Source organism: Sus scrofa, chromosome 10 (genome assembly GCF_054392235.1).
Source record: "Sus scrofa isolate SSC_HxYL_T2T_F1_AM1 chromosome 10, Sscrofa_HxYL_maternal_Yorkshire_Landrace_v2.0, whole genome shotgun sequence".
NCBI classification, from domain to species: Eukaryota; Metazoa; Chordata; class Mammalia; order Artiodactyla; family Suidae; genus Sus; species Sus scrofa.
In genome coordinates this window covers 34,373,033-34,399,613 of record NC_139392.1, presented here as the reverse complement: position 1 = coordinate 34,399,613, position 26,581 = coordinate 34,373,033, and the positions used below count along the sequence as shown (strand labels likewise).

The 26,581-nt window shown below is 43.6% G+C and overlaps 1 protein-coding gene across 2 annotated transcripts in view; it reads right to left on the bottom strand.

The window, feature by feature from the left end:
- Positions 1 to 26,581, bottom strand: part of LOC110258382 (uncharacterized) — a 160,587-nt gene that overhangs the window by 108,687 nt on the left and 25,319 nt on the right. The window contains exons 3-10 of one of the 2 annotated variants that reach the window (XM_084980907.1): positions 26,247 to 26,437; positions 25,773 to 25,797; positions 23,540 to 23,587; positions 20,089 to 20,309; positions 19,330 to 19,354; positions 18,968 to 19,116; positions 18,596 to 18,739; positions 15,901 to 16,132 (exon numbers count right to left, since the gene is read on the bottom strand). In XM_084980907.1, coding sequence (XP_084837033.1) covers positions 19,079 to 19,116; positions 19,330 to 19,354; positions 20,089 to 20,309; positions 23,540 to 23,587; positions 25,773 to 25,788 — 348 coding nt within the window. In that variant the 5' untranslated portion in view covers positions 25,789 to 25,797; positions 26,247 to 26,437 and the 3' untranslated portion in view covers positions 15,901 to 16,132; positions 18,596 to 18,739; positions 18,968 to 19,078. The remainder of the gene's footprint in view (positions 1 to 15,900; positions 16,133 to 18,595; positions 18,740 to 18,967; positions 19,117 to 19,329; positions 19,355 to 20,088; positions 20,310 to 23,539; positions 23,588 to 25,772; positions 25,798 to 26,246; positions 26,438 to 26,581) is intronic. The other variant, XM_084980906.1, reaches the window with a different exon arrangement.

Here is a 26,581-nt window from a genome sequence, read left to right as displayed (position 1 = left end):
ATTGATTTGGAATCCAGTGTGAATCAAGCATGGGGTATCAAGTTACAGGGAGAGGAGAGAAAGGTTGTGTTGGCAGCAGAATACTGAGCTGGTTGGCAAGGAGAGAAGAAGGACAAAGCGTTCACAGATGCAGAGTTTTCAACATTTACTGACTGAAAGCACAGATAACAGGCATTTTCTGGGGATTTCTCCTGACAACCAGCTAATGAACTTGACTGAGCAGAACATTTGCTTCAGAGTTCTGTGCAGGAGGTGTTTTGTTCTTTGTAATTTAAGCACTTCTAAGGGAGGGATATAGGGATGTGAGGATGTTTAATAGAAGGGAAGAGCTCTGACTTCAGAGTCTTGTGCACTGTGGTAGGAACCTTGATTCTGCCACTCATGATGAGCTGTTTTGGAGCAACTTAACACCTCTCTATGCCTTGGCTCAATAAGCTCTGATGATTCCTATGTGATGGGCTTGCTATGAAAATTAAATGAAATAACACATGTCAAGTGAGTGATTCACTCTGTGCTCTGCCCACAGGAGGCAGGCAAGAAATGACACAGTGATGGTAAGGACGAAAGGCAGCATAAAACATCTGAAATTAGAAATGAAAAAACTTACATAATTTGGGAGATTGCACAATAAAAACTCTTTAGACTGTTTGAAGGCAGAACGTTTGTGAATGTTGTTTGAGGTGAATAATGAAAGTGGGATGTACACTCTGTTGAGGGGACCTTGGGCAAGCCAAGACTCAGTGAGCACAAGTAAATAATTCAAGGGTTACATTCACAGGATTGAAAGGTGAGAGAAGCTTAGAATAAGCACTGAAATGACAACTGAAAATCAACCAGTTTTAGCTTTGCCATATTTGAAATTGTCAAATGACTTTTTAGTGATAGAGTGAATAATTCCCAGGGAAAGGAAATCTAAGAAATAAAGTTACAAACTCACCCAGAAACACGTCACTTTATATAACAGTGATATTACAGAAGGTGTAGGTTATCGATATAATTTTGGCAAACAGATTCATATAGTAAACATAGTAACTCACTTATTTACAAGAACCTTCAGATACATTCCTTTTTAATAGGAAAGAGGGAGATAACAAGATGGCGGAAGAGTAGGGGGACACGCTCGCCCTCTCCCACAAACACACACACAAAAAACACATCTACAGGATAAATGACTTGCACAGAACAGCAACCAATCGCTGGCAGAGGAACCTAAACTCCAATAACGGCAAGAAGTTCGTGACATTACTGGGCAGAACGGGAGAAAAGAGGAGAGTGAGAGAAGGTGAATCCGAGCGGGATGGGTGCTCCCGAAAGGGAACTGCAGAGGAGAAAGGGATCCCGCACGCTGGAAAGTCACCTCCACGGGGGAAAGATCAAACGAACCAGAGGAATCTCCAGATGCAGAGAAGAGTATAGCAGTAAGTCAGAGTACGGAAAAGCCGATCAAGAACCGAACGGACCATCTGAACTATGGGCACAGTCACCAAAAATTGAGATGCCTGGGTGGGGGCTGGGCACCGAGACCTCGGCTCCAGAGGTTAGTCCCCGGGAAAGGGCTGGTGGGGTGGGGTGGAGCAGAGACTGCTTGGGAGGTCTAGAAACCAGTCTTTCAAGTTTAATGGGGCAGAGACTGCCTGGGAGACTAGAAAACAAAGGTGTCACAGGGGAAGGGAGCAATACTCTAGGGGTGGGGAAGTGGAAAGCCACATCAGAGGGAACCTGGGAGAAGAGCCTGGTCTGCACCCGTGCTGGGGAGGGGAGAGAAGAAGGGGTGGGTCCCCATAGAATACTCCCCACACCACAGCAAGCTTACTGGCCCGCTAGCTGTCAGAACACTGTGCTTCCCAATGCATCCCCTCCCCCCACCCCCACCACCCTGTATGCACTCGCTGGAACTGGGGCTGCCGGCCATCCAGGAGGGCTGGCCTCAACAACTGCCTGAAGCCTACCACTGAAGGGGCTGTCCCTGCACAGGCCTGCTTGCCCTTTGGAGGGGCTACACTTCTGCAGAGCAGCACCAAACACCACCAGCCCCTGAGAAAAGGCCTGAAGCCCAGAAAAACTACAACAAGGCTCACTGGGCCATGAAAATATCTGCCTAATTTTCGGACAGTCTTTCTGAGTCGGGCTACCCTGGGAAGGAGCCTCTTGGGTTGGCATTGGCCCAGCAAGCCACCCAAGCCCTCAGGGGGTGCCGAGCTCTTACGGATCAGCTGCATAGGACTTCCAGCACCAGTCAGGACCCCCTGCAGCCAAGATATGCTACAACCAGCCTGGCCAGGCCGCAAAAAGATCTGCCTAATTCTCTGACGGTCTTTCTGAGTCGGGCTGACCTGGGGAGGAGCCTCCTGGGTTGGCAGTGGCCCAGCTAGCCGCCCAAGCCCTCAGGGGGTGCCAAGCTCTAGTGGATCAGCTGCATAGGACTGCCAGCTCCAGGCAGGAACTCCTGCAGTCCAGAAAAGCTGCAACAAGCCTGGCCGGTCGTCAAAAGATCTCAGATGGTCTTTCTGAGTCAGGCTGCCCGGGAGGAGCCTCCCGGCTTCACAGCAGCCCAATTAGCCACTCCAGCTCTTGTTAGGAGATGCACTTCCGCAGAACAACAGCACAGGACGTCCAGCTCTCGGCAGGAGCCCCCAAACCCCAGAAAAGCTACAACAAGTCTGGCCGGGCCATGAAAAGATCTGCCTAGTTCTTCGAGAGTCTTTCTGAGTCAGACTGCCCTGGGGAGGAGCCTCTTGGGTTCACAGTGGCCCAGATAGCTGCCGCAGCTTTTGGGGGGAGCCAAACTCTTGCAGAACGGCTGCATAGGAATGCCAGCTCTCTGCAGGACCCCATGCAGCCCAGAAAAGCTACAACAAGCTTGGCCAGACTGTGAAAAGATCTGCCTACATTCTCAGGCCGTCCTTCTGAGTTGGGCTGCCCTAGGGAAGAGCCTCCCAGGTTCTCAGTGACCCAGACAGCAGCTCCAGACCTCAGGGGGTGATGCACTCCTGAGGAACAGCTTCCCAACACCAACAACCCTCTGCAAGAACCCCACAGCCTAAAAACACCAGAGCAAGCTCTGACTGACCGAGTGAAATCTGCTACCATCGTGGTGTGGACATCCCAGTCCTGTCTGCCTTCAGAAAGCCCCCTTTGCTTCAAAGAGACCCTGTTAGCCCCATCAACACTCCAGAAAAGCCACACTGCCTCAAAAAAGACTGACCAACAACACCAGCCCTCAGGAAACATTCCACAGCAGTGACAAGGCAAACACTGCCTGGTCAAGGAGAGTACAACTCCCTCAGGAGAAAGAAAACAACAAGCAAGATGAAGAAGCTGAGAAACCACTCCCAGTCTAACCAACAGGAGAACTCACCTCAAACTGTCAACAATGAAACAGATATGTGCAGTCTGACAGACCTAGAGTTCAAAAGAGAAATAGGGAAAATACTGAAGGAATTAAGAGAAATTATGAACAGTAATGGAGATACCCTCAGAAAGGAACTAGAAAATATAAGGAGGAGCCATGAAAAACTAGAACATTCATATGCAGAAATGCAAACTGAAATAAGGGCAGTAAAAACCAGCATGAATAATGCAGAACAAATCAGTGATATGGAAGATAGAATAATGGAAATCACCCGATCAGGTCAGCAGACAGAAAACCAAATCATAAAAACATGAAAGCAATATAAGAGACCTATGGCATAATATAAAGCAGGCCAATTTACGCATAATAGGAATTCCAGAAGGAGTAGAAAAAGATAAGGGGATGGAAAATATATTTGAAGAAATTATTGCTGGAAATATCCCAAATCTAAAGGATACTGAGTTCACGAAACAGGAAGCACAGAGGACCCCAAACAAATTGAACCCAAATAGACCCACACCAAGACACACTATAATAAAAATGGCTAAAGTTAGTGATAAAGGGAGGATCCTAAAGGCAGCAAGAGAAAAGCAGAATGTTACCCACAAGGGAACCCCCATAAGATTATCAGTTGATTTCTCTACAGAAATGCTACAGGCCAGGAGGGAATGGCAAGAGATATTTAAAGTGCTAAAAGGAAAAAAAATGCAACCTAGAACACTCTATCCAGCAAGAATATCATTTAAAATAGAAGGGGAAATAAAATTTTTTTCCAACAAACAAAAATACAGCAACACAAAACCCAAGCTAAAAGAAATACTGAAAGGGCTTCTCTAAACCAAAAAGAAAGGAAGGAATGGGAAGAAAACAGAAGTGAAAAAAGATGAAGAAGAAAAGGAAGAACTAGGACTGAGGAAACTGCAATCAGAGAGCAGTCACTCAAATAAGCCAGCATACAGATTTAATCATGAACATGCTTCAAACAAAATAAAATTAAAAATAAAAAAATAAAAAAGAGTCATCAAAATCATAAAATGTGGGCAAGGGATGTTAGGAAATAAATAGACCCTTTTTGTTTGTTTGTATGTTTCTCTTCTTAATTTTAATATAGTAATGAAGTGTTTGAACTTATAGGACCATCAGGCTAAAACACACAATTATGGGAAGGGGTTAGCATACTTAAAAAACAGGGCAACCACAAGCCAAAACCTAACACTGCATTCGCAAAAAATGAAAAAAAAAAACACACTCAAACAGATAATAACAGGAGACTATCCAACCAAAAATAAAAAAGAAAGAAAGGAAGAATGGAGAACCAAAGAATCAACTGGAACACGAGGTTCAAAATGGCAATAAATAATCATCTATCAATTATCACCTTAAATGTCAATGGACTGAATGCCCCAATCAAAAAACACAGAGTGACTTAGTGGATAAAAAGGCAAAAACTTTCAATATGCTGCCTACAAGAACCTCACCTTAGGATAAAGGATACATATAGATTGAAAGTGAAAGGGTGGGAAAAAATATTTCATGGCAATAAACGTGACAGAAAAGCTGGAGTCCCAACGCTCCTATCAGACAAAATAGACTTTAAAACAAAAGTCATTAAGAAAGACAAAGAAGGACACTACTTAATGATTAAGGGATCCATCCAAGGAGAGGATGTTACTATTGTCAACATATATGCCCCAAATATAGGAGCACCCAGATACATACAACAAATATTAGCAGACATAAAGGGAGATATTGATGGGAATACAATGATAGTAGGAGACCTTAATACCCCCCTCACATCAATGGACAGATCCTCTAGACAGAAAACCAATAAAGCAACAGAAGTCCTAAAGGAAACAATAGAAAAGTTAGACTTCATTGATATCTTCAGGACACTACATCCAAAAAAATCAGAATACACATTCTTCTCAAATGCTCATGGAACATTCTCAAGAATCGACCACATATTGGGACATAAAGCGAATCTCAATAAATTTAGGAGCAAAGAAATTATCTCAAGTATCTTCTCTGACCACAATGCCATGAAATTAGAAATCAACCATGGGAAAAGCAAAGAGAAAAAACCTACTCCATGGAGACTAAACAACATGCTACTAAAAAACCAATGGGTCAATGAAGAAATCAAGAAGGAAATTAAAAACTACCTTGAAACAAATGATAATGAAGACACAACCTCTCAAAATCTATGGGAAGCTGCGAAAGCAGTGCTCAGAGGGAAATTTATAGCAATACAGGCCTTTCTCAAAAAAGAAGAAAGATCCCAAATGGACAACTTAACCCTCCACCTAAACAAATTAGAAATAGAAGAACCAAAAAGACCTAAAGTCAGCAGAAGGAAGGAAATTATAAAGATCAAAGAAGAAGTCAATAAAATAGAGATTCAAAAAACAATAGAGAAAATTAATAAAACCAAGAGCTGGTTCTTTGAAAAGGTGAACAAAATTGACAAACCCCTGGCCAGACTCACTAAAAAGAGGAGAGAAAGAACCCAAATACACAAAATTATAAATGGAAAAGGAGAAATCACAACAGATACAGAAGAAATCCAAAAAACCATAAGAGAATACTATCAACAACTATATGGCAACAAGTTTGACAATCTGGAAGAAATGGACAATTTTCTAGAATCTTACAGCCTGCCAAAACTGAATCAAGCAGAAACAGACCAACTGAACAGACCCATCACTAGAAATGAAATGGAAGAGGTCATAAAATCACTCCCTACAAATAAAAGTCGAGGACCAGATGGCTTTACAGGCGAATTCTATCAAACATATAAAGAGGAATTGGTGCCCATCCTCCTTAAACTCTTTCAAAGGTTGAAGAAGAAGGAATACTCCCAAAGACATTCTATGATGCCACCATCACCCTCATTCCAAAACCAGACAGAGATACCACCAAAAGAGAAAACTATCGGCCAATATCTTTGATGAATATAGATGCAAAAATTCTCAACCAAATCTTAGCCAACCGAATCCAACAACATATCAAAAAAATTATACACCATGACCAGGTAGGGTTCACCCCAGGTTCACAAGGATGGTTCAATATACGCAAATCAATCAGCATCATACACCACATTCACAAAAAAAAAAAAGGTCAAAAATCATATGATCATCTCAATAGATGCAGACAAAGCATTTGACAAAGTCCAACATCCATTCATGATCAAGACCCTCGCCAAAGTGGGTATAGAGGGAACATTCCTGAATATACTCAAAGCCATTTATGATAAACCCACAATGAATATAATACCCAAGGGGGAAAAACTGAAAGCCTTCTCCCTCAAATCTGGAACAAGACAGGGATGCCCACTCTCACCACTGCTCTTCAACATCGTTTTGGAAGTCCTAGCCACAGCAATGAGACAAACAAAAGAAGTAAACGGCATCCATATAGGAAGAGAAGAGATCAAACTGTCACTGTTCACAGATGCCATGATCCTATACATAGAAAACCCTAAGGACTCAACCCCAAAACTCCTTGAACTGATTAATAAATTCAGCAAAGTAGCAGGATATACGATTAACATTCAGAAGTCAGTTGCATTTTGGTATACCAGCAATGAAATATTAGAAAAGGAATACAAAAGTACGATACCTTTTAAAATTGCACCTAACAAAATCAAATACCTCGGACTACACCTGACCAAGGAGGTAAAGGACCTATATGCCAAGAACTATAAAACTTTAATCAAAGAAATCAAAGAAGATATAAAGAAATGGAAGGATGTTCCAATTTCCTGGTTTGGAAAAATCAATATTGTAAAAATGGCCATACTACCCATAGCAATCTACAGATTCATTGCAATCCCGATCAAATTACCCATGACATTATTCACAGAACTAGAACAAACAATCCAAAATTTTATATGGAACCACAAAAGACCCAGAATCGCCAAAGCAATCCTGACAAACAAAAACCAAGCGGGAGGCATAACCCTCCCAGACTTCAAGAAATACTACAAAGCCACAGTCATCAAATCAGTGTGGTACTGGTATCAAAACAGAAAGACAGACAAATGGAACAGAATAGAGAACCCAGAAGTAAACCCTGACACCTATGGTCAATTAATCTTTGACAAGAGAGGCAAGAACATAAAATGGGAAAAAGAAAGTCTATTCAGCAAGCATTGCTGGGAATCCTGGACAGCTGCATGCAAAGCAATGAGACTAGACCAAACCCTCACACCATGCACAAAAATAAACTCAAAATGGCTGAAAGACTTGAATATACAACAGGACACCATCAAACTCCTAGAAGAGAACATAGGCAAAACACTCTCTGACATCAACATCAAGTCAGTCTCCCAAAGCAATAGAAATAAGAGTAAAAATAAACCTATGGGACCTAATCAAACTGAAAAGCTTTTGCACAGCAAAGGAAACCCAAAAGAAAACAAAAAGACAACTTGCAGAATGGGAGCAAATAGTTTCAAATGATGCAACCAACAAGGGCTTAATCTCTAGAATATATAAGCAACTTATACAACCCAACAGCAAGAAAGCCAATCACCCAATGGAAAAAGGGACAAAAGACCTGAATAGACTGTTCTCCAAAGAAGATATATAGATGGCCAGCAAACACATGAAAACATGCTCAACATCGTTGATTATAAGAGAAATGCAAATCAAAACTAACACCAGTCAGAATGGCCATCATTAATAAATCCACAAATAACAAGTGCTGGAGGGGCTGTGGAGAAAAGGGAACCCTCCTGCACTGCAGGTGGGAATGTAAACTGGTACAGCCACTATGGAGAACCGTTTGGACATACCTTGGAAGTCCATACATAGAACTTCCATATGACCCCACAATCCCACTCTTGGGCATATATCCAGACAAAACTCTCCTTAAAAGAGACACATGCACCCACGTGTTCATTGCAGCACTCTTCACAATAGCCAGGACATGGAAACAACCCAAATGTCCATCGACAGAGGATTGGATTCAGAAGAGTGGTATATATACACAATGGAATACTACTCAACCATAAAAAAGGATGACATAATGCCATTGGCAGCAACATGGATGGAACTCGAGAATCTCATCCTGAGTGAAATGAGCCAGAAAGACAAAGACAAATACCATATGATATCACTTATAACTGGAATCTAATATCCAGCACAAATGAACATCTCCTCAGAAAAGAAAATCATAGACTTGGAGAAAAGACTTGTGGCTGCCTGATGGGAGAGGGAGGGAGTGGGAGGGATCGGGAGCTTGGGCTTATCAGACACAATTTAGAATAGATTTACAAGGAGATCCTGCTGAATAGCATTGAGAACTTTGTCTAGATACTCATGTTGCAACAGAAGAAAGGGTGGGGAAAAATGTAATTGTAATGTATACATGTAAGGATAACTTGATCCCCTTGCTGTACAGTGGGAAAATAAAAAAAAAACAATTAACCATTAAATTTTCAAATTAACAAAATAGATTAAAAAAAAGGAGTTTTGAATTAGGTGGCCAGGACATGGTACCATTTCCAGCTCTGCTGTTAACAACCCATGTGACTGAGCAAAGTACTCAACAAATACAGAGCTTCAGCCTTCTCAGTTGTAGAAGGCTTCCCTTCACATGGGGCATAGTGCATTGTACATTCCAAATATTTAGTAAATGTGTGCTTGACTCAACAGAAAAAAAAATATTTAAAGTGGGATATACCAATATTCCTATTAGATGTCATTTTTTGACGTGATATTATGAATGAAATACTAAAATTCCATGACAAAGACACCCAGTGAAGTAAGCTTACATGGTCAACTTGAAAAACTAAAAAGGACTACTAAAAAGCTAGTGTGCCTAAGGACAGATTATGGAGAATTAGATTCAGATATCACCAAGCTTCCTTCACACAAAGGAGGAATGGATGATCTAAAGAAGTGTTCAAAGCTTTCAATGCAAAAGCTTTTCATAAACCAAACTGACACTCAGTCATTTTGCCCTGTCTCTGAAGCTCCTCTCAGAGACTGAGTTAGGGATATAAAAATCCCCAATTAAAACTGACTTCTCATGAGTGATGGAGTGGAGCTCCATCCAAAATCGAGCAGAGCAGAATCTCATTAGGAATCAGGTCTGAGCAATAGAATCACTGGTGTAACAAGAGGGGAAAATGAAGATTGATTCATGAATATCAGAAAGTTGAGCTCTCAGAAAACAAGATGCAATGTTGTGTATGAGCTTCTCAGACAGTGCTCCCTCTCCTGAGTCTCTAAACTCCGTGTCTCTGTGTGTGTTTCAGTCTGTGTGTGTGTGTGTGTGTGTGTGTGTGTGTGTGTGTGTGTGTGTGTGTGTGTGCGTGCATATGTGCGTGTGCACCTGCTCAAGGAGGTTGCTTCTCTTACCATTTTTTCTCATGTCATCTTCCTTTCATTCTCATCACTGGTTTCTAGGCATCTCAGATTCTAGGGTAGACTCTGACAGCAGACTATCTGGACTCAAATCTCAGCTCTACTCCTGACTTACTACATGACTTTGGGCTGAGTCCTTTGCTCAGCATCTCACAAGACTAAAATGTTGTCTGGGCTGTGCCTTAAACTTCCTGTGCCTCAGCCATCTCACCTATAAAATGAGAATGAAATAATAGTAGCCACATCATAGAGTTGTTGTAGTTATTAAATGAGTTAGTGCAGGTAAGATATTCAGACTAGTACCTATCACCTAACAATAAATAAATGCCAGTATGTATTAGCATTATCAGTTATATACACTACCCTCAACACATACAACTGCCATGAAAAAAGATAATTTTCTTTCCTTATAACTGCTGATTATTTTCTTCACAGTACTTATTAGAATCTCATATTATTTAATTTATTTGTTTATCTTCAGTCTTCTTGCACAAAAATATTATCTCCATGACAACAGGGACCTCATCCCTCTTTTCCACTACTTGTCTGGTTGCCAAGAACAGTCCCTGGAGTACAAAAGCCTCCATAAACATCACTAGAGTAATTGAATTGCAGTTACAACTGTCCTGCATTAGATAAACTATTTAAATTTCTGAGAACAAAGAACAAGTTTGAACAGTGAGAAGTACTGTGTTATACAAATCTGTTTGCTTCCTGATTTGTGATAGCACCAGTAGCAAGAGACTGGAGAGCAGATGGTTTATCTGCAAACATATTTGAAGCTATTTTACTCCTGAGTTTGAATGAAGAATAATGTCTATATTTGAAAAGAAGGGCAAAGACCTCACTTTTTTCCTCCCTAGAAACCTCTGGAAGCAAATAAGCCTCTCCAATAACCTCTCTTTGCTTTGGTTCTGCATTCCTGCTCCTTCTCTTCTTTGTTACCATTTCCTATTCTGATATTTAGAACATTATTCTGAGAGCAGACAGTGACGGTTCAGCACCACGACAGCAACCTGCGGCCTGAAGGCTTTTGGAAAGCTCCATTTCATGGTTCAGAACATGAGACAGGCAGGTGTTTGGAGTTAAGACCCCCATATAAATTCTTTTATTTCTCAATGGACTGCATTGAATTTTAAAGGAGAACAATTCATGTCTGCTTTTTATTTGTTTGCTTTGTGAATGGGGAATGAATTTGACTTCTTTATCATGAAACTGTTTTCAGTGCCTTTGCATTCCTGTCACTGTGTTTGGGAGGGTGGGTTTATACATACTTTATCTCATTTAATTCTCATATCAACACCATGAGAGAACCAGATTTAGAGGTAGAAAACTCAAGATTTAAATTCTGACTCCAGGGAGTTCCTATTGTGGTTCATTGGTAATGAACCCAGCTAGTATCTGTGAGGATTTGGGTTTGATCCCTGGTCTCACTCAGTGGATTAAGGATCAGGCATTGCTGTGGCTGTGGTGTATGCTGGCAGCTGCAACTATGATTTGACCCCTATCCTGGAAACCTCCACATGCCCCAGGGGTGGCCCTAAAAAAGCAAAAAAAAAAAAAAAAAAAAAAAAATTCTGACTCCACATTGGAAAACCACTTAACCCCTGTAAGCCTCTTTTCTAATCTATAAAATGGAGATGATATCTCCTATTACCCTGGAAAATCCAGTCTAAAACTCCTCTTTATAAGAAGCCTCAGTATTCCTATCTGTGAAACTGGGGTAATAACTGTGTATGGTTGGTACAGTGGGAGATAGGAGTAAGACAGCAAAGGTAAAAATAAGTGTGCTGAATGTGGAAGCTAGCGAGAGTAACCTGATACCAGCAAAGGGAGAGGACTATGACACAGGGTTGAATATGTGGTGAAGGGTAAGAGCAAAACTTCAGAGGATTTGAAATCCAAACCAAAAAAAAAAAAAAAAAGTCAGATATATCAAAACCAAAATGGAGATATGTGTAGGTTCACTCTGGTTTCAGGGAACAGTAAGCCTCTGCATAGAGCAATCTCTTCACTCTTTCAATCGACAACTACTCATTGAGTATCTGGAGTATCTGCTATGTGCCAGCACTGTGCTAAATAAGCCATAAGGTAAGGACACAGACCCTGTCTTCAATAAAGCTTACATTCTGGAGAGGGACTATAGATTCCCCACCACAATACACAAATATGTAAGATGCAATTGTCCCTCATTAGTTATACCTATGAGAATTTGAATACAGGTCTGAATAGTGAGGAATGCCATCCAGTACATTAGTTGTTTCTGAGTTTTGTCAAAAGAGTAATAAAAGTTCAGATGTTATGATCTATTTAATAAGAAATTGAATCTCCTCACCTCCTGAATTTGGATAGAGAAGGCTGGTACATGCTGGATAGAGAAAATAACCAAGAAGCTAACATGGGGGGAAAGAGGGGAGGATTTTTTCCATTCAGCAGAATGTCAAGTGGGAGTCTGTCTTTTAATTGCTCAGTGCAATGATTCAGGAGAAAAATAGTCTCTAAGTGTTCAGATTTATGCTCAAAAAGCTACCTGATTAGGGTCATCCACCTCCCTTCCCTCACAGGGCTTACATCAGGGTGAAGAATCAGCCCTCATACCTCTCTAGCTCATGGGTTAAGGTAAGAAAAAGACAAGGAGCTAGGAGTTGTGGTCTTGCAGGGAGTGCACTGTGTAGTCAGGGTCTATCCCCTCGCATCACCCCTATGCAGGAAGAGAATGGGAACTTTCTCACTGTGGCAGATCATCTCTAAAGACAGCTGCTGGCTGTTCCTCCCCTCCCTGTATGCACATACTCCATCAACATGTGGAGTCTCTTCTCCCCCTGAATCTGGGCTGGCTTTATAATTGCTTTCACTAATAGCATGTGATGAAAGAAATGTGCCAGGACCTCAGAGTCCAGGCTTTAACAGTCCTGGAAGCATCTGCTTTCTCTCTGGGAGGAAACCAGCTGCCATGTAAGAAGTTCAGCTGCCCTGAGACCTCCATGCTATGAGGAATCATAAATTGGAAATATGGTGAGACCATGCAGTGGAGAATTGTGGAAGCTCTACATATGACTCCAGTTGAGCTATCCAAGCTGGTTCTCAGATCTTTAAGCCAACCCAGACTTGATGAAGTATATATGAGTCATCCCCACCATAAGCTGGGAAATAGGCTACATGAGAAGGATGTAAAGGTCCAGCCAGCTGGATTCTGAGTAAGGTAACTCACACATCATATTCTAATTAGAACACAAGCCGTCCATGACACATCTCCTCTCAATGTAGCCATTGGGTTCAGACTGACAGAAGAAACTGAAAAGAGGAAGGGCAGAGGGAATCTGAGGTGGGCCCTGGTGGGGAGGGGTGGAGACAGAGGGTGTGACAAGCTTCCCAGAAAGTCCCTAGACATCATTCCCAGTCCTATTAACAAGAGTAATTTATGTTGTTAAAATGAACCCTCACTGATGATTTTCCAGATGTTATGGATCTATTTAATAAGTAATTGAAGTCCAGAACTGGGCTAAATAGCTGCCATACATAACCTCATTTAATTCTTACAAAGGATGCTATAATCTGACCATTATTAGAATCTCTATTTTATAGGTGAGAAGATCAAGGCTCAGAGAACTCAGATGACTTGTCCAAGATCACACAGCAAATGGCAGAACTAGGATTTGAATCCAGGTCAATCTGGCATCATAGCGCAAATAAACATCAAGATCTGGCAAGTGTGGTGCAACAGCTATTATTTTAATTGCTTATTTAAGTTTTATTGGACTTTTATTTTCAGTGCACATTCTTATTCAACACAAACTTCACTGGCACTTTTGAAGAAAGTTTAAGTAAATATAAAATGTGTCTGTAGTGACAGAATACTGTCTTGTTACATTGTGCTTTTACATTTTAATTATCAAAATTTATTTTTGTATATATAGTGAGAAAAAAGGGAAAGTATTAATAAATAGATTTCAATCTTCCACCCTTAGAAGTACTAGGGAAGAACAAAAAGAAGAAAGATGATATCTGAGAAGTGCTTCAGAGTTTTTGCTTTACTGCAGCTTTCAGACTGCAGTAAAGATTCTAATTCCTTTGTGATTATTTTGGACAGAGTAATGTTTCTCTGAAAGTGACATCATACCTACCTAAATGTGGCTGCAAGATAACTGGGCTTTATATGAGCTGCAAAAATGATTTTTTTAGTTTTCTCAAAAAGCATATCACTTGCTTATTAATAAAGTTACACACTGAAGTGAGGCAATTTAAGGTACCCTTTCTTTTTTATTTTTTTAAGGGTCACACCTGAGGCACTTGGAAGTTCCCATGCTAGGGGTAGAATTGGAAATACAGCTGCCGGCCTCTACCACAGCCACAGCATCACCAGATCTGAGACAAGTCAGTGGCCTACACCACAGCTCAGAGCAACACTAGATCCTTAATGCACTGAGCCGGGCCAGGGATCACACCCATATCCTCATGGATACTAGTTGGGCTCTTTATCAGTGAGCCACAGTGGGAACTCCTTAAGTTAACTCTTTGAATGTTGAGGCCACATAGTAAAGTTTACTTTGGGGTTTACCATTACGCACTTTGGGCTGGGCAAAATTCTAAATACTAGAGATACAACAATGAATTTTTTAAGTCCCTCCTCATGTGGCATTTAGGTACTAGTGGGAGAAAGCAGTTGAACAGAACACAAAAGCTGTAAGTACTATGAAGTACAGAAAGTAGGCTGAGGAGCTGAAGAGAGCCAGGCTACCTTAGTCTGGGCAGTCAGGCAAAGCTTCTTGGAAGAGGTATCACTGGAGCTAAGATCTGAGTGATAAGAAAGAGTTGCATGGGAAGATGTGGGGAAAGATCTAGGGCAAAGAGAACACCAACTGCAAGGGTCTGTAGGAGGAACAAGGATGGCATGTTTAAGGAGTGGGAAGAGAGCCACTGTGGCTGGAATGTGATAAGCAAAGGGAAAATTATACAAGGTAGGACTAGAAAAAAAGGCAGGCATTGGATTGTAGGGCTTTATGGTCACCATAAGAAGTTTGGGTTTTACTTTATTGAGGTGTAAAGCAGAAGTTCCCCTGTGGCACAGCAGGATGAAAATCTGGCATTGTTACTGAAGCACCCTGGGTTGCTGCTGTGGTGTGGTTTTGACCCCTGGCCCAGGAACTTCCACATGCCATGGGTGCAGCCAAAAACAGAGAGAGAAAATGACAGAGGGAGGAACAGATGGAGGGAGGGTGAGGAAGCTATCAAAGGCTTTAAATGAGAGCGTGAGATAATCTTCCTACCATATTTAAAAGATCAGTCTGGCTGTATTGTGAAGAATGGATTACACTGTGGGAGAGGATGAAGGCAAGAGTGGAAGTAAGAGAACTTGTTCAGCAGTTATTACAGTGGCCTGGCAAAGCTGATGGTAACTGAATATAAGAATCACTCCTGGAGTTCCTGTTGTGGTGCAGTGGTTAACAAATCCAACTAGGAACTATGGGGTTGCGGGTTCATTCCCTGGCCTTGCTCAGTGGGTTAAGGATCTGGCATTGCCATGAGCTGTGGAGTAGGTTGCAGACACAGCTCAGATCCTGTGTTGCTGTGGCTCTGACATAGGCCAATGGCTACAGCTCTGATTTGACCCCTAGCCTGGGAACCTCCATATGGCACAGGAGCAGCTCAAGAAAAGGCAGAAAGACAAAAAAAAAAAAAAAAAAAAAAAAGAATCACTCCTGACAACTTCTACTCATTTACTGGTATGTAAGAAAATGCCTCTTACCTATTTTTCAGCCTATCTAAAGTTATTTTTTTTTTGAGGTTACAATATCCTCTATTTCCAGTTTCCTACTTCCCAACAGACACATGTATATGTGTACATACATCTCACACACATGGTTATAAACATACATTTGGAGCATGTGAACTGACAGATATCAGTTTGAAACATCTCCAGAGCCTGAGATTCACACACCTTGTCTCTGGTCTGATTTCAAGTGCCTGTTTGTTTGGGGCCTCAAGGCAATGGACTCACAAAGCATCACACTAACAGTCAATAGCTAGTTCCCAAGACTGAGATAAGGAAACAGTCACCCCATACTCCCAGCTCTTACAAGTGGTAACATCAGATGACTTTATGACAGTGGTGCCCCCTTGAGTGACCATGAGGCAATACAACATGGAGATGGAAGCTGACCATCAAGCTGAACTCACCAAGGCAATGGAGATGCTGAAACGGCCTCCACACTGAAGATGCCATCTGTACAGAAATGGGAAGAACATGTCTGGGAGTAGAATTCAAAAGTTGTGCTTTGGGCTTGTGCACTGCCTCAACAGCTGCCATTGATGCCCCATCCAGTGCTGTCCAAACCAGAGATCCTGGGATCTTGAGCCCCTACTTCACAGATATGATTAAAGGAGTCCAATGACTTCAGGGGCTGTTTGTCTACAAGTGAAAGGAGAACTGAGAGTTTTAAAGTGACAATTTCATAGTCCCTGGCATGCTCAGTGGTTAACAAACCTGACTAGGATCCATGAGGATGTGGGTTCCATCCTCGGCCTCAATCAGTGGATTAAGGATCTGGTGTTGCCAGGAGCTGTAGTATAGGCCACAGATGCATCTCAGTTCCTGTGGTGCTCTGGCTGTGGCATAGGCTGTCAGATACAGCTCTGATTCTACCCCCAGCCTGGGAACCTCTATATGCCATGGGTACAGCCCCCAAAAGACAAAAGACAAAAAAAATGACAATTGCATTCCAACTTGTGATATCTGAAAGTGCCTAGGACTGCTGTTAATATACTTGAAAACAATTCCTAAGGACAGGATGTGTGTGAATCTTTATATAAGGCATAGTGCTACTTTCTTCACACTTAATAAAGAATGCATTTATTTCCTATCAAGATCACTTTGCTTCAATATTTGACTATGATTAAAAACCATGTGACTGTAAATGCAAATAAATTATTCACAAATTACAAATTATTTCTTCTCATGGGAAAGCTTCATAGGATGCCTCTGCACACTTGTTCTCAAGCCTGAAATTCAGCCCTGTACCCAGGGGAGAAGCATCAAGCCAAAGTGGCTCTTTTCTGGATTTGGGACACAATCAAAATGAAATCTGGCTTTTGGAAAAGTTTCCATTTTCCCTGACCACTCATCCTCTCATTCTCAAAGATACAATTTCCACTCCTGTGATGCCACCTGGGAAATCTGAAACGCTTAAATCTCTTGGAAGGTCCAGAAAGCCCTCCTGATGCCAACTTCCTTTGAAGAGTATGCCTGCAAAATCCCTCATTTGTACATGGTTGCTGGCAGTAACTAGCTGTTTGGATACATGTTAATTTATCTCTAGCAGGTAGAGAAGGAAAGGGGGACATGTTGGTACTCACAGGGTCTTTTTGCTTAAAGTCTTCCAGGGATTCTTAAAAAAATTGTCCTAATACCATGCAAATCCCCAGTCTGTGTTGGTGGAATAATGGGCTTTTCTTTCATGAGTGGATTAGGCTTTTCCATTAGGAAAATAAAATTTGTTGGCTTTAAGCTGTCAAATCTATTAGTTTTGGGTTTCTTGGCAAAGTGACTTACTTGCATTGGGTTCAGAGTAAAGCATTTTCATGCAATTGTTTTTTATTTTATTTACCTATTTATTGTTGGCCACATCCACAGCATGTGAAAGTTCTGAGGTCAGGGATCAAACTATGGCCACAGCAGCGACCTGAGCCACAGCAGTGGCAATGCCAGATCCTTAACCTGCTGAGCCACCAAGGAACTCCATGATTGTTTTTTATTTTAGTATTGGGGTCATTTGCTACGGGGAATGAAATGAACTCTGATGAATTTAATCCAAGGACTTAAAGGAAGGCTTTTAAGAACTCATAGACTCATCAGGAAGGGTATCAAATTAAGTGTAGAAACCAGGCAGATCTGGAGGCTCCATCACAGCCTCATTGGCAGAAGTTCTCATCCAGGCTGCATAATAGAATCATCAGGGGAGGTTTTCAAAGATTTTAAAGAATATTGACGTCTTCACCTCATCCTCTGGGACTCTGATTTAACTGGCCTGGGATGGGGCTGCTTTTGTTAGAGACTTGCTGTTAGAAATGACTGCTCTTTGCATATATGTATGTGTGACTGGGCCACATTGCTGTACAGTAGAAAATTAATAGAACAGTGTAAACCAAGTATAATGGAAAAAATAAAAATCATGTACAGATAAATAAATAAATAAATAAGAAATGACTGCTCTCCAGTCATCATCAGTCCCTTAGCCACACTACTCAAGACTGAAATCCCAGAGAAGGGAGGGTACTACTGACTTCCTTTGATTCACACACATGCCCCTGGGCTAGGGGAGAACAGGGCACCTGGTTATGAGTCATTGGGGAAAAAGTAATTCCCCAAAACAAGACTGGGTACTTTTCAGAGAGCAAATGGAAGTTGGGCAGCCAAAATATCAAAATGACAATTCTCTATGATTTCACTTTTAGATATAAAGTCATAATTGAATTGCCACACAAGCCAATGGAGTGCAGATTCCATGATTCTGGAATTTTGTGTTTTTTTCTTTGTTTTTTTCTTTTTAGGGCTGCACCTGCAGCATTTTGAGGTTCCCAGGCTAAGGGTCTAATTGGAACTACAGCTCTCGGCCTACATCACAGCCACAGCAACACCTCATCCTTAACCCACTGAGTGAGGCTGGGGATTGAACCCACAACCTCATGGTTTTTAGTCAGATTTGTTTCAACTGCACCACAACAGTAACTCCTGGAATTTTATGTTTTATCAGGACCCCCCTTTTCAAAACAACAGGAACTCAAAGAGATAGATACATGAACAATGCCCCTAGCATCACATTAATGTTCATGGTCAAGTTTACCATCCCAGCTGCAGCTCAAATGAAAAACACACCTTTGCTGCAATGAGCCATGTGCCAAGGAAGGGGCCCAGACTTTCTCTTATCACTTTCAGGACCTGGAGGTGCAAGTCAGACAATGAGGATTCCTGTTTTTTCTATCTTTAAATTAGAAATCATGATGACTGCATGGACTCCCACTAAAAAAAAAAAAAAAAAAAAAAAAAAACCACTGTGTTTTCCTGACAACAAACATCTCCCTCTCTGCCTTCAGCATCATTACTTCAAATGCTCATAGTAACCAAGATGAAAACTGTTTCTCCAAACAGCGCTGAGCACTTGGTATTCATCTCATGACAGTACTGTGGGTGGATCGAATAATGAATACAGTATATGGGACAGAGAGTTTTTGATAGGAAATATTTTACCTGTGTCTGGGTCAATAAAATCCAATCTTGCTAAAGAAGCAGAACCAACACAGTGACCTAAACAGCACAATTATCACCACTCTTGACATCTCTGATGCCTCTGAGATTGTTTCAGCATTTGAAAAGAAGCCAAGCTTTCGCTGAACAGCCTAAATAACAAAAGGTAGAACCATATCCATGACTAGCCCATGGGAAATTCCCCTTTGTGGGAAGTCAGTCTCTTTCACCCCATCCTTCACCCCCATTCCCAGGAGGAACCCAGAATCAGGGTGTCTCTGCAACCAAAGGGGCAGGAAAGCACCCCCCACCCTTCCTCAACACCTGGACTTCTCCTCAGCAGAGCCGGGTTCCAGAATACTTACGGCTTTCATCGTCCATCCCGTCCACCTGTGATGAGAGAAAAGAAAACCCTATAAGTGTCACAGCATCCTCTGCACTGTGGCCACAGGTCTTCCTGTGGTTGCGGACCACAGGCACACAGACAGAAGGCAGAGTTGAGTCCGTTTCCCCAAAAGAAGACAGCAAAGTCACATTTGGAAAAGGCACCAGCTTTTCATGGAAGACCTCCCAAGTCCACGTTCATTTAAAAAACATTCAGGCTTCTTTGGAGTTCCCGTCGTGGCGCAGTGGATAACGAATCCGGCCAGGAACCATGAGGTTGCGGGTTCGATCCCTGGCCTTGCTCAGTGGGTTAAGGATCCAGCATTGCCGTGAGCTGAGGTGTAGGTTGCAGACGTGGCTCGGATCCCGCGTTGCTGTGGCTCTGGTGCAGGCCGGTGGCTACAGCTCCGATTTGACCCTGAGCCGGGGAACCTCCATATGCCACGGGAGTGGCCCTAGAAAAGGCAAAAAGACAACAAAACCAAACAAAACAAAACATTCAGACTTCTTCATAGACAAATGCTCCCTATGTACACTTGGGAACTGATGTGATCTCTTTTGCCAATGCCCCTTGGAAGGAGTTATTGGTTGGTACCAAACTTTGACTCAACATTCCTTCAAATAGGAATCTGCATATATCCTCTATAATGGACTTTCTCAGATTTCCTTTTCTGAAGTAGGCACATCCAAGAAGAAAGGAGGCACCTTTTTAAATCTCAGATCAAGAAAGGTGAGCTTACCTTGGGGACAAGCTGGTCGTCCTGCTCAACCAGGTCGCTGGCTGGGGACTCCTCGTCATTTTCAAGGGATGGGCCCGCCTCCTCCTCTGCCTCGTCAATGCAGGCAGCCTCCTCCTGCACCTTCTCAGTTCCCGGCCCCACCTCCTCCTCATTTGCCCCAGCCAGGGCCTCCTCCTCGGTCTTCTCACTCCCGCCGGCCTCCACAACATCATCGAGGGTTGCTAGGGGGACACACAGTCACTGTCAGCAAGGCGGTGGTGCTGCTCAGGAGGTACTCTGGGCACCTCACCTGACTGGACATGGGCTGGGAGTCAAGGGGTGGGGGTGGGATGAAGCATGGATGGAGCTTCTCTTGGCCCATCCTCCCGGGTAAACGTTTTGAAGGACGGCAGAGAGCACCTTGAAAGACCTGAGAAAGGGAGCCTCTGCCTCTCTTGCTAAAGGGAACCTCTCCGTGGCATATTCTCCATCTGAGAAATGGCCAACACGAGCATGCAGGTTCTGCTGCCATGACAGAGTCTCGTGAATCCTCCTGCCCATTTTCCTGTCCCACCGCATTCCTCCATCTTCTGAAATGGCAGGAGATCATTTCAGCTTCCCTACTCTTCCCACAGGGTGCTCCTGTGTTCACACTCCATCCTCTGGGATGTTTCGCCTCTTTTCTTTTCTTAGATACATAATGCTTCTCTTTGGAATACTTTGGCAATAGGAAACTCATGGGGAGAGCAGGCCTTCCCAATGCTATGTACTTTGCACCACTGTCCATAACAACCTTTCTCATCGTTAACTCATAGGACCTCTGCACCCATTCAGGAATGACTCCCCCTTCAGCCCTGCTGCCAGGTCTTAGCCATTTCTACTTTCCATCTCTGACACTCTGCTGAGTCTGGTTACCGCCTATACGTTGAGTTGCACGATATTTCCTTCTCTGTGCTGCCTGATTTCTCTATTTTTTTTCTATTAAAACTTGTTGCTTTTTAGGGCCACACGCATGCCATATGGAGGTTCCCAGGCTAGGGGTCTAAGAGGAGATGTAGCTGCCATTTTATGTCAGAGCCACAGCAAGGCAGGATCCCAGCTGCATCTGCCACCTACACCACAGCTCATGGCATCTTCGGATCCATATCTCACTGTTTGTGGCCATGGGGCATATTCACAATCTCATGCTTCCTAATCAGTTTCACTGCTGGCACGCCATGATGGGAACTCCTCACATTTGGTCAAACAGTGTTTACTTTTTTTTTTTTGGATAATCCTTTTTGTATCCTATTTAAAATTTTAATTTTGTTTCAGGTAGAATACTGTTCTCTTCTGGTCACATATCGCATTTGATCTGTCTCCTGATCTCTTGTCATTTGTGATTGGTTTCATCTCTTTGCTGTTGGGAATAACGTGCTACTACAAATGGGAGTGTACATGTTCTCTATGGTAACATACTGGGGCCTCCTAATATTTTGCATGTGTCCAACCTCAACTACTGGCACAGAAAAAAAACTGAATCTGAATGTAAATGGGGAACTTTTCATTAATTAAAATTGTAGGAATCTTTTGCTGCTCAGTGTACAAAATGAGTTCCCCATTCAGTGATGGACGTTGTCATTAGTGAAAATTGGAGGAATGGGTTAGAGGAGCTTTCTGTAATATCCACCATTTCTTGTTAATATAATCTTGTTCTAAATCATTTCTAGCATTGTTTTCAAATTGGGAAATGTGGTTCCATGCAGGGATCTATTACAACTGGAAATATTAAATAGCAGTAAATGTCATAAAATGAGTGAGGTCACCTTTGCTATTAACCAGGAACCAAATGTCGATTTTAAATGAATCATTATTTCCATAGTTGGGAAATTACCAACTGAGTTATTCAATTTATTTTTTCCTTTTTTGTCATTTTGCCTTTTTTAGGCCTGCTTCCCTCAGCATATGGAGATTCCGAGGATACGGGTCTAATCAGAGTTGTAGTGGCCTACAGTGACCACTGCCACTGCAACTCAGGATCCAAGCCGCATCTTCAACCTACACCACGGCTCACGGCAACCCTGGATCCTTAACCCGCTGAGCAAGGCCATAGATCAAACTCACAACCTCATGGTTCCTAGTCGGATTTATTAAGCACTGCGCCACGACGGGAACTCCGAGTTATTTCATTTGAATTTGCATCATGGAATAAAAGAAAGATATGGCTTATCATTTGTAGAGTTTGTTCTGAAATTTGGAACACTGAATGAACTAGAATCATTGTTCAGGCCTGGATGTATTGAGTCAGGTTCCTCAGTACCTTCATCTGGCTCATTGGCAGGGTGCACCCTGTTGTGTGGCCACCATGGGATTATTCCAGCCAAGGTGGTAAAGAACAAAATTGCCCTCAGAATCCTGAAGCAAGATCCTAGGTTTCCAAAGCAAGATTCTGGAAAATACATGACAACAGAGAGAACGAGTGACATCCTGATTGCAGAAGATAACAGGGAAATGACTAATAATTGACTCCCAGGCCAAGCCCTCAAAGCCCATAACACCCAGCCACACAGAAGAGCCAGCAGAATCCAAGTTCTACTTAGAAAGATCTTGCTCTTTGGGGTGCACTTCAAAACATTACCTCCCCACACAGGTTTCGTGTGAAAATGCCTCTTGGTAGCGGAGACAACCTAGATAATGACCATGCAGAATGGTCTGATGTCAATCCCATTGGTTGACTGATTGATTGTCACCACTCCCAGGGGATGCAGTGGTTCCCAACCCAGGCACTTGAATCTGCACCACAGAAGGGATCGAACACTCGATCCTTAGCCTCTAGGACACTAGGGAACTCCTCACATCCCCTGTAGAAGAAACACATGCCACAAAAGGAGATGTACAACTGTCTGTGCCTCAGTTCCCTGTTCTGGGCATCCAACTCTGGGAACGCCCCTTCCCTCAGGACACACCATGAGGACACAACAGGACAGGGAGGCCAGAAATCCCAAACATGCAGAGCCAGAGAGCTGCCTTCTCACCCACCACCTGACACTCACTCGACCAACTTGGTCTCCAGGGTCAAGGGCCTGGGAGAGCTTTGGGTGCCACCACTTCAGGTCCCTCAAGGCCAATAAAGGAAACCAAGTCAACAGCTCTTGTGCACTGGGCCCTCACGGTGCAAATCACAAAGCAAACTTGCACAATGGGCAGAGACCAAAGCAGGAAGGAGCAGCTTTGGGAGGGAAAATCGATTCTTCCTCTCAAAGAAAAGGAGAGAGGAATACAAACACAGCACAACAAAGACCAGGGACCCAAGTCTTCTTCGTGGTATCGATTTCACAGGGGAAAACACCACAGCAGAGTGCCACTCATTAGGCCACCCACCCACCCACCCGCCAAGTCCTATCCCCCACTTCCTCCCTCTCCCGGCAGCAGGTGGACCCTGGTGCTCCCAGGAACCCTCTCCCACTTGATCCCATTGCGTGCTCTTCCCTACCTGCAGCCTCCTCATCCTGGCGGCTGCTCATGCTCTCCACCACTGACTCTGTAGAAACACACCACGGGGGGAATTGAGTTAGAAGGAGTGACCCTCCCATTCCTCCTGCTTCCCTGAGGTGACTGCACGTCACAGAGCATCACCCTGGTTTTTCCTCCAGGCTCCCAGACCTTCCCTCTGCTCCATGGACTGAGACCTTCCACACAAGGTGAGCACAGATGCCAACATTCGAAGGACAGCAACGTGCTGAAGGAATGACCTTTCAACTTCTTCCTTCTATGGCCCTTTATAGCTCCTACCTCTAAACTGACACACCTGAAATTCCACCTCTACACACACTGAAAAGGGGATAGCTGAGTAAGCAATTGAACGGTGCTGTGTTTTATATGAATGGATTGCACTATTTATTATGGAATTCCATGAAGTATAAAGAGGTGATCTGCCAGTGACTGCCACACCAGGCATCGTGTTCAGGGTGGAGATTCAACGATGAGCAAGATATGACCTCCCCTCCCCGGACACGCTTTACTGCAGACCAGTTGGCTGGTCTGACCTGATCATTCATTTGTATGTATCTCCTGTGCTCATGCACCTGTGCGAGGAATTCTGGGAGGCCCTGCAGACACCCAAAGAGAGATGGCAATGGTGACATTCTAGACCGATTCCTAGCAGAACCCATGGGTAAGGAGAGGTGCTGTGTATGGCCCACAACACCTGTGCTGCCATAATCAGAGCTCAGTGCAGAGGCAGTGAGGGACATGCCACTGTATTCACGAGCCAGTATTTCTCATGGTGCTGCTGGTGCAGCTGGAAGGCAGGCTCAGGGCTCTAAGAAAGGAAACAACTTTTACAGTGAAAACTACAAAACATTGCTGAAAGAATTGAATAAGTCACAAAGAATTCAAATGACATTCCATGTTCACAGAGGGGAAGAAGGAGTGCCCATTGTGGCTCATCAGGAATGAACCCAACTAATATCCACGATGAAGCAGGTTCAATCCCTGGCTTGAAGGGTCCAGCGTTGCTTTGAGCTGTGGTGTAGGTCACAGACATGTGCTGTAGGTGTGGATGTGGCTCTGGCGTAGTTTGGCATAAATAGCTCAGATTTGACCCCTCACCTGGGAACTTCATTATGTCATGGGCATGGCCTGAAAAATACAGAAAAATAAAAAGAAATAGATTTGAAGACGGAATATCATTGACATTTCATACTACATGAAAAAACAGCAGGTACACTACAACACCTATCAAAATCTCAATATCATTTCTTTTGGTCTTTTTAGGGCCTCGCTTGAGGCATTTGGAGGTTCCTAGGCTAGGAGCTGAATCAGAGCTACAGCTGCTTGCCTATGCCACAGCAGCAGCAACTTGGGATCTGAGCCATGTCTGCAACCTACACCGTGGCTCAGGGAAAATACAGATCCTTTACCCACTGAGCAAAGCCAAGGGTTGAACCCATGTCCTCATAGGTACTGGTCAGGTTCAGGACCTCTGAGCCTCGACAGGAACTCGCTGGAGGACATCACTTCAAGTGAAGCCAGTCAGACACAGAAGGACAAAGACTCTCTGATGTCATGCAGATGAGGTGAGTGAAAGACCACTCCTGAGCAGAGGCTGGAAGGGTGGCTGCCCCGAGTTGGTAGGAGGTGCGGGGGGAGCCCAGCGTTCACAACACTCCTTGGGACACTTACAACCTCAAGAGGCTCGAGTTCATGGCACATGTTTGAAACAATAGCATGAAAGTCTGCACCAAGCAGAGGGGGAAGAAAAGAGGAAAAGAAAGACCAACAGAGGAGGGAATACCTTTTTCCCAAACCTTGCTCCCTGCGGGTGCAGGGAGAATAAGGGAATGGACAGTTAGCCTGCGGTCATCATGAGACTGTTCAACGAAAAACTGGACAGGTATGTGGTGCTAAGGCACAAGTGACTCCCCACAAAACACACCCACTCACACTGGTTCACAATCACACCAACAGGCCCTCACACGCACACCCCCCAATGTTCCCGGACACCTACCCCCACCATACAAAGAGCCTCCTTTCCTCCAGGGACCCGAGGACTTGGGATGGCCCTTTTGTGGGAAGTCAGTCTCTTTCACCCCATCCTTCACCCCCTTTCCCAGGAGGAACCCAGAATCAGGGTGTCTCTGCAACCAAAGGGGTAGGAAAGCACCCCCCGCCCTTCCTCAACACCTGGACTTCTCCTCAGCAGAGCCGGGTTCCAGAATACTTACGGCTTTCATCATCCATCCCATCCACCTGTGATGAGAGAAAAGAAAACACTGTGAGTGTCACAGCATCCTCTGCACTGTGGCCACAGGTCTTCCTGTGGTTGGGGACCGCAGGCACACAGCCAGAAGGCAGAGTTGAGTCCGTTTCCCCAAAAGAAGACAGCAAAGACACCTTTGGAAAAGGCACCAGCTTTTCAAGGAAGATCCCTCAAGGCCATGTTCATTTAAAAAAATTTTGGTCTTCTTCAAAGAAAAATGCTCCCTACCATACACTGCGGAACTGATAGGGTCACTTTTGCCAATGCCCCTTCGAAGGAGTTATTGGTTGGTACCAAACTTTGACTCAACATTCCTTCAAATAGGAATCTGCATATATCCTCTATAATGGACTTTCTCCAATTTCCTTTTCTGAAGTAGGCACATCCAAGAAGAAAGGAGGCACCTTTTTAAATCTCAGATCACGAAAAGTGAGCTTACCTTGGGGGCAGGCTGGGCTTCTTGCTCGGCCCTGTCGCTGGCTGGGGACTCCTCCTTGTTATTTCCACTTGTTGTGGCCTCCTCCTCCACCTTGTTATTGGGCGAGTCTTCCTCCTCCTCATTTTCTCTGGCTGGGGCCTCCTCCTCAGTCTTCTCACTCCCACTGGCCTCCAGAACATTGTCGTGTGTTTCTAGGGGGACACACAGTCACTGTCAGCAAGGCGGTGGTGCTGCTCAGGAGGTACTCTGGGCACCTCACCTGACTGGACATGGGCTGGGAGTCAAGGGGTGGGGGTGGGATGAAGCATGAATGGAGCTTCTCTTGGCCCATCCTC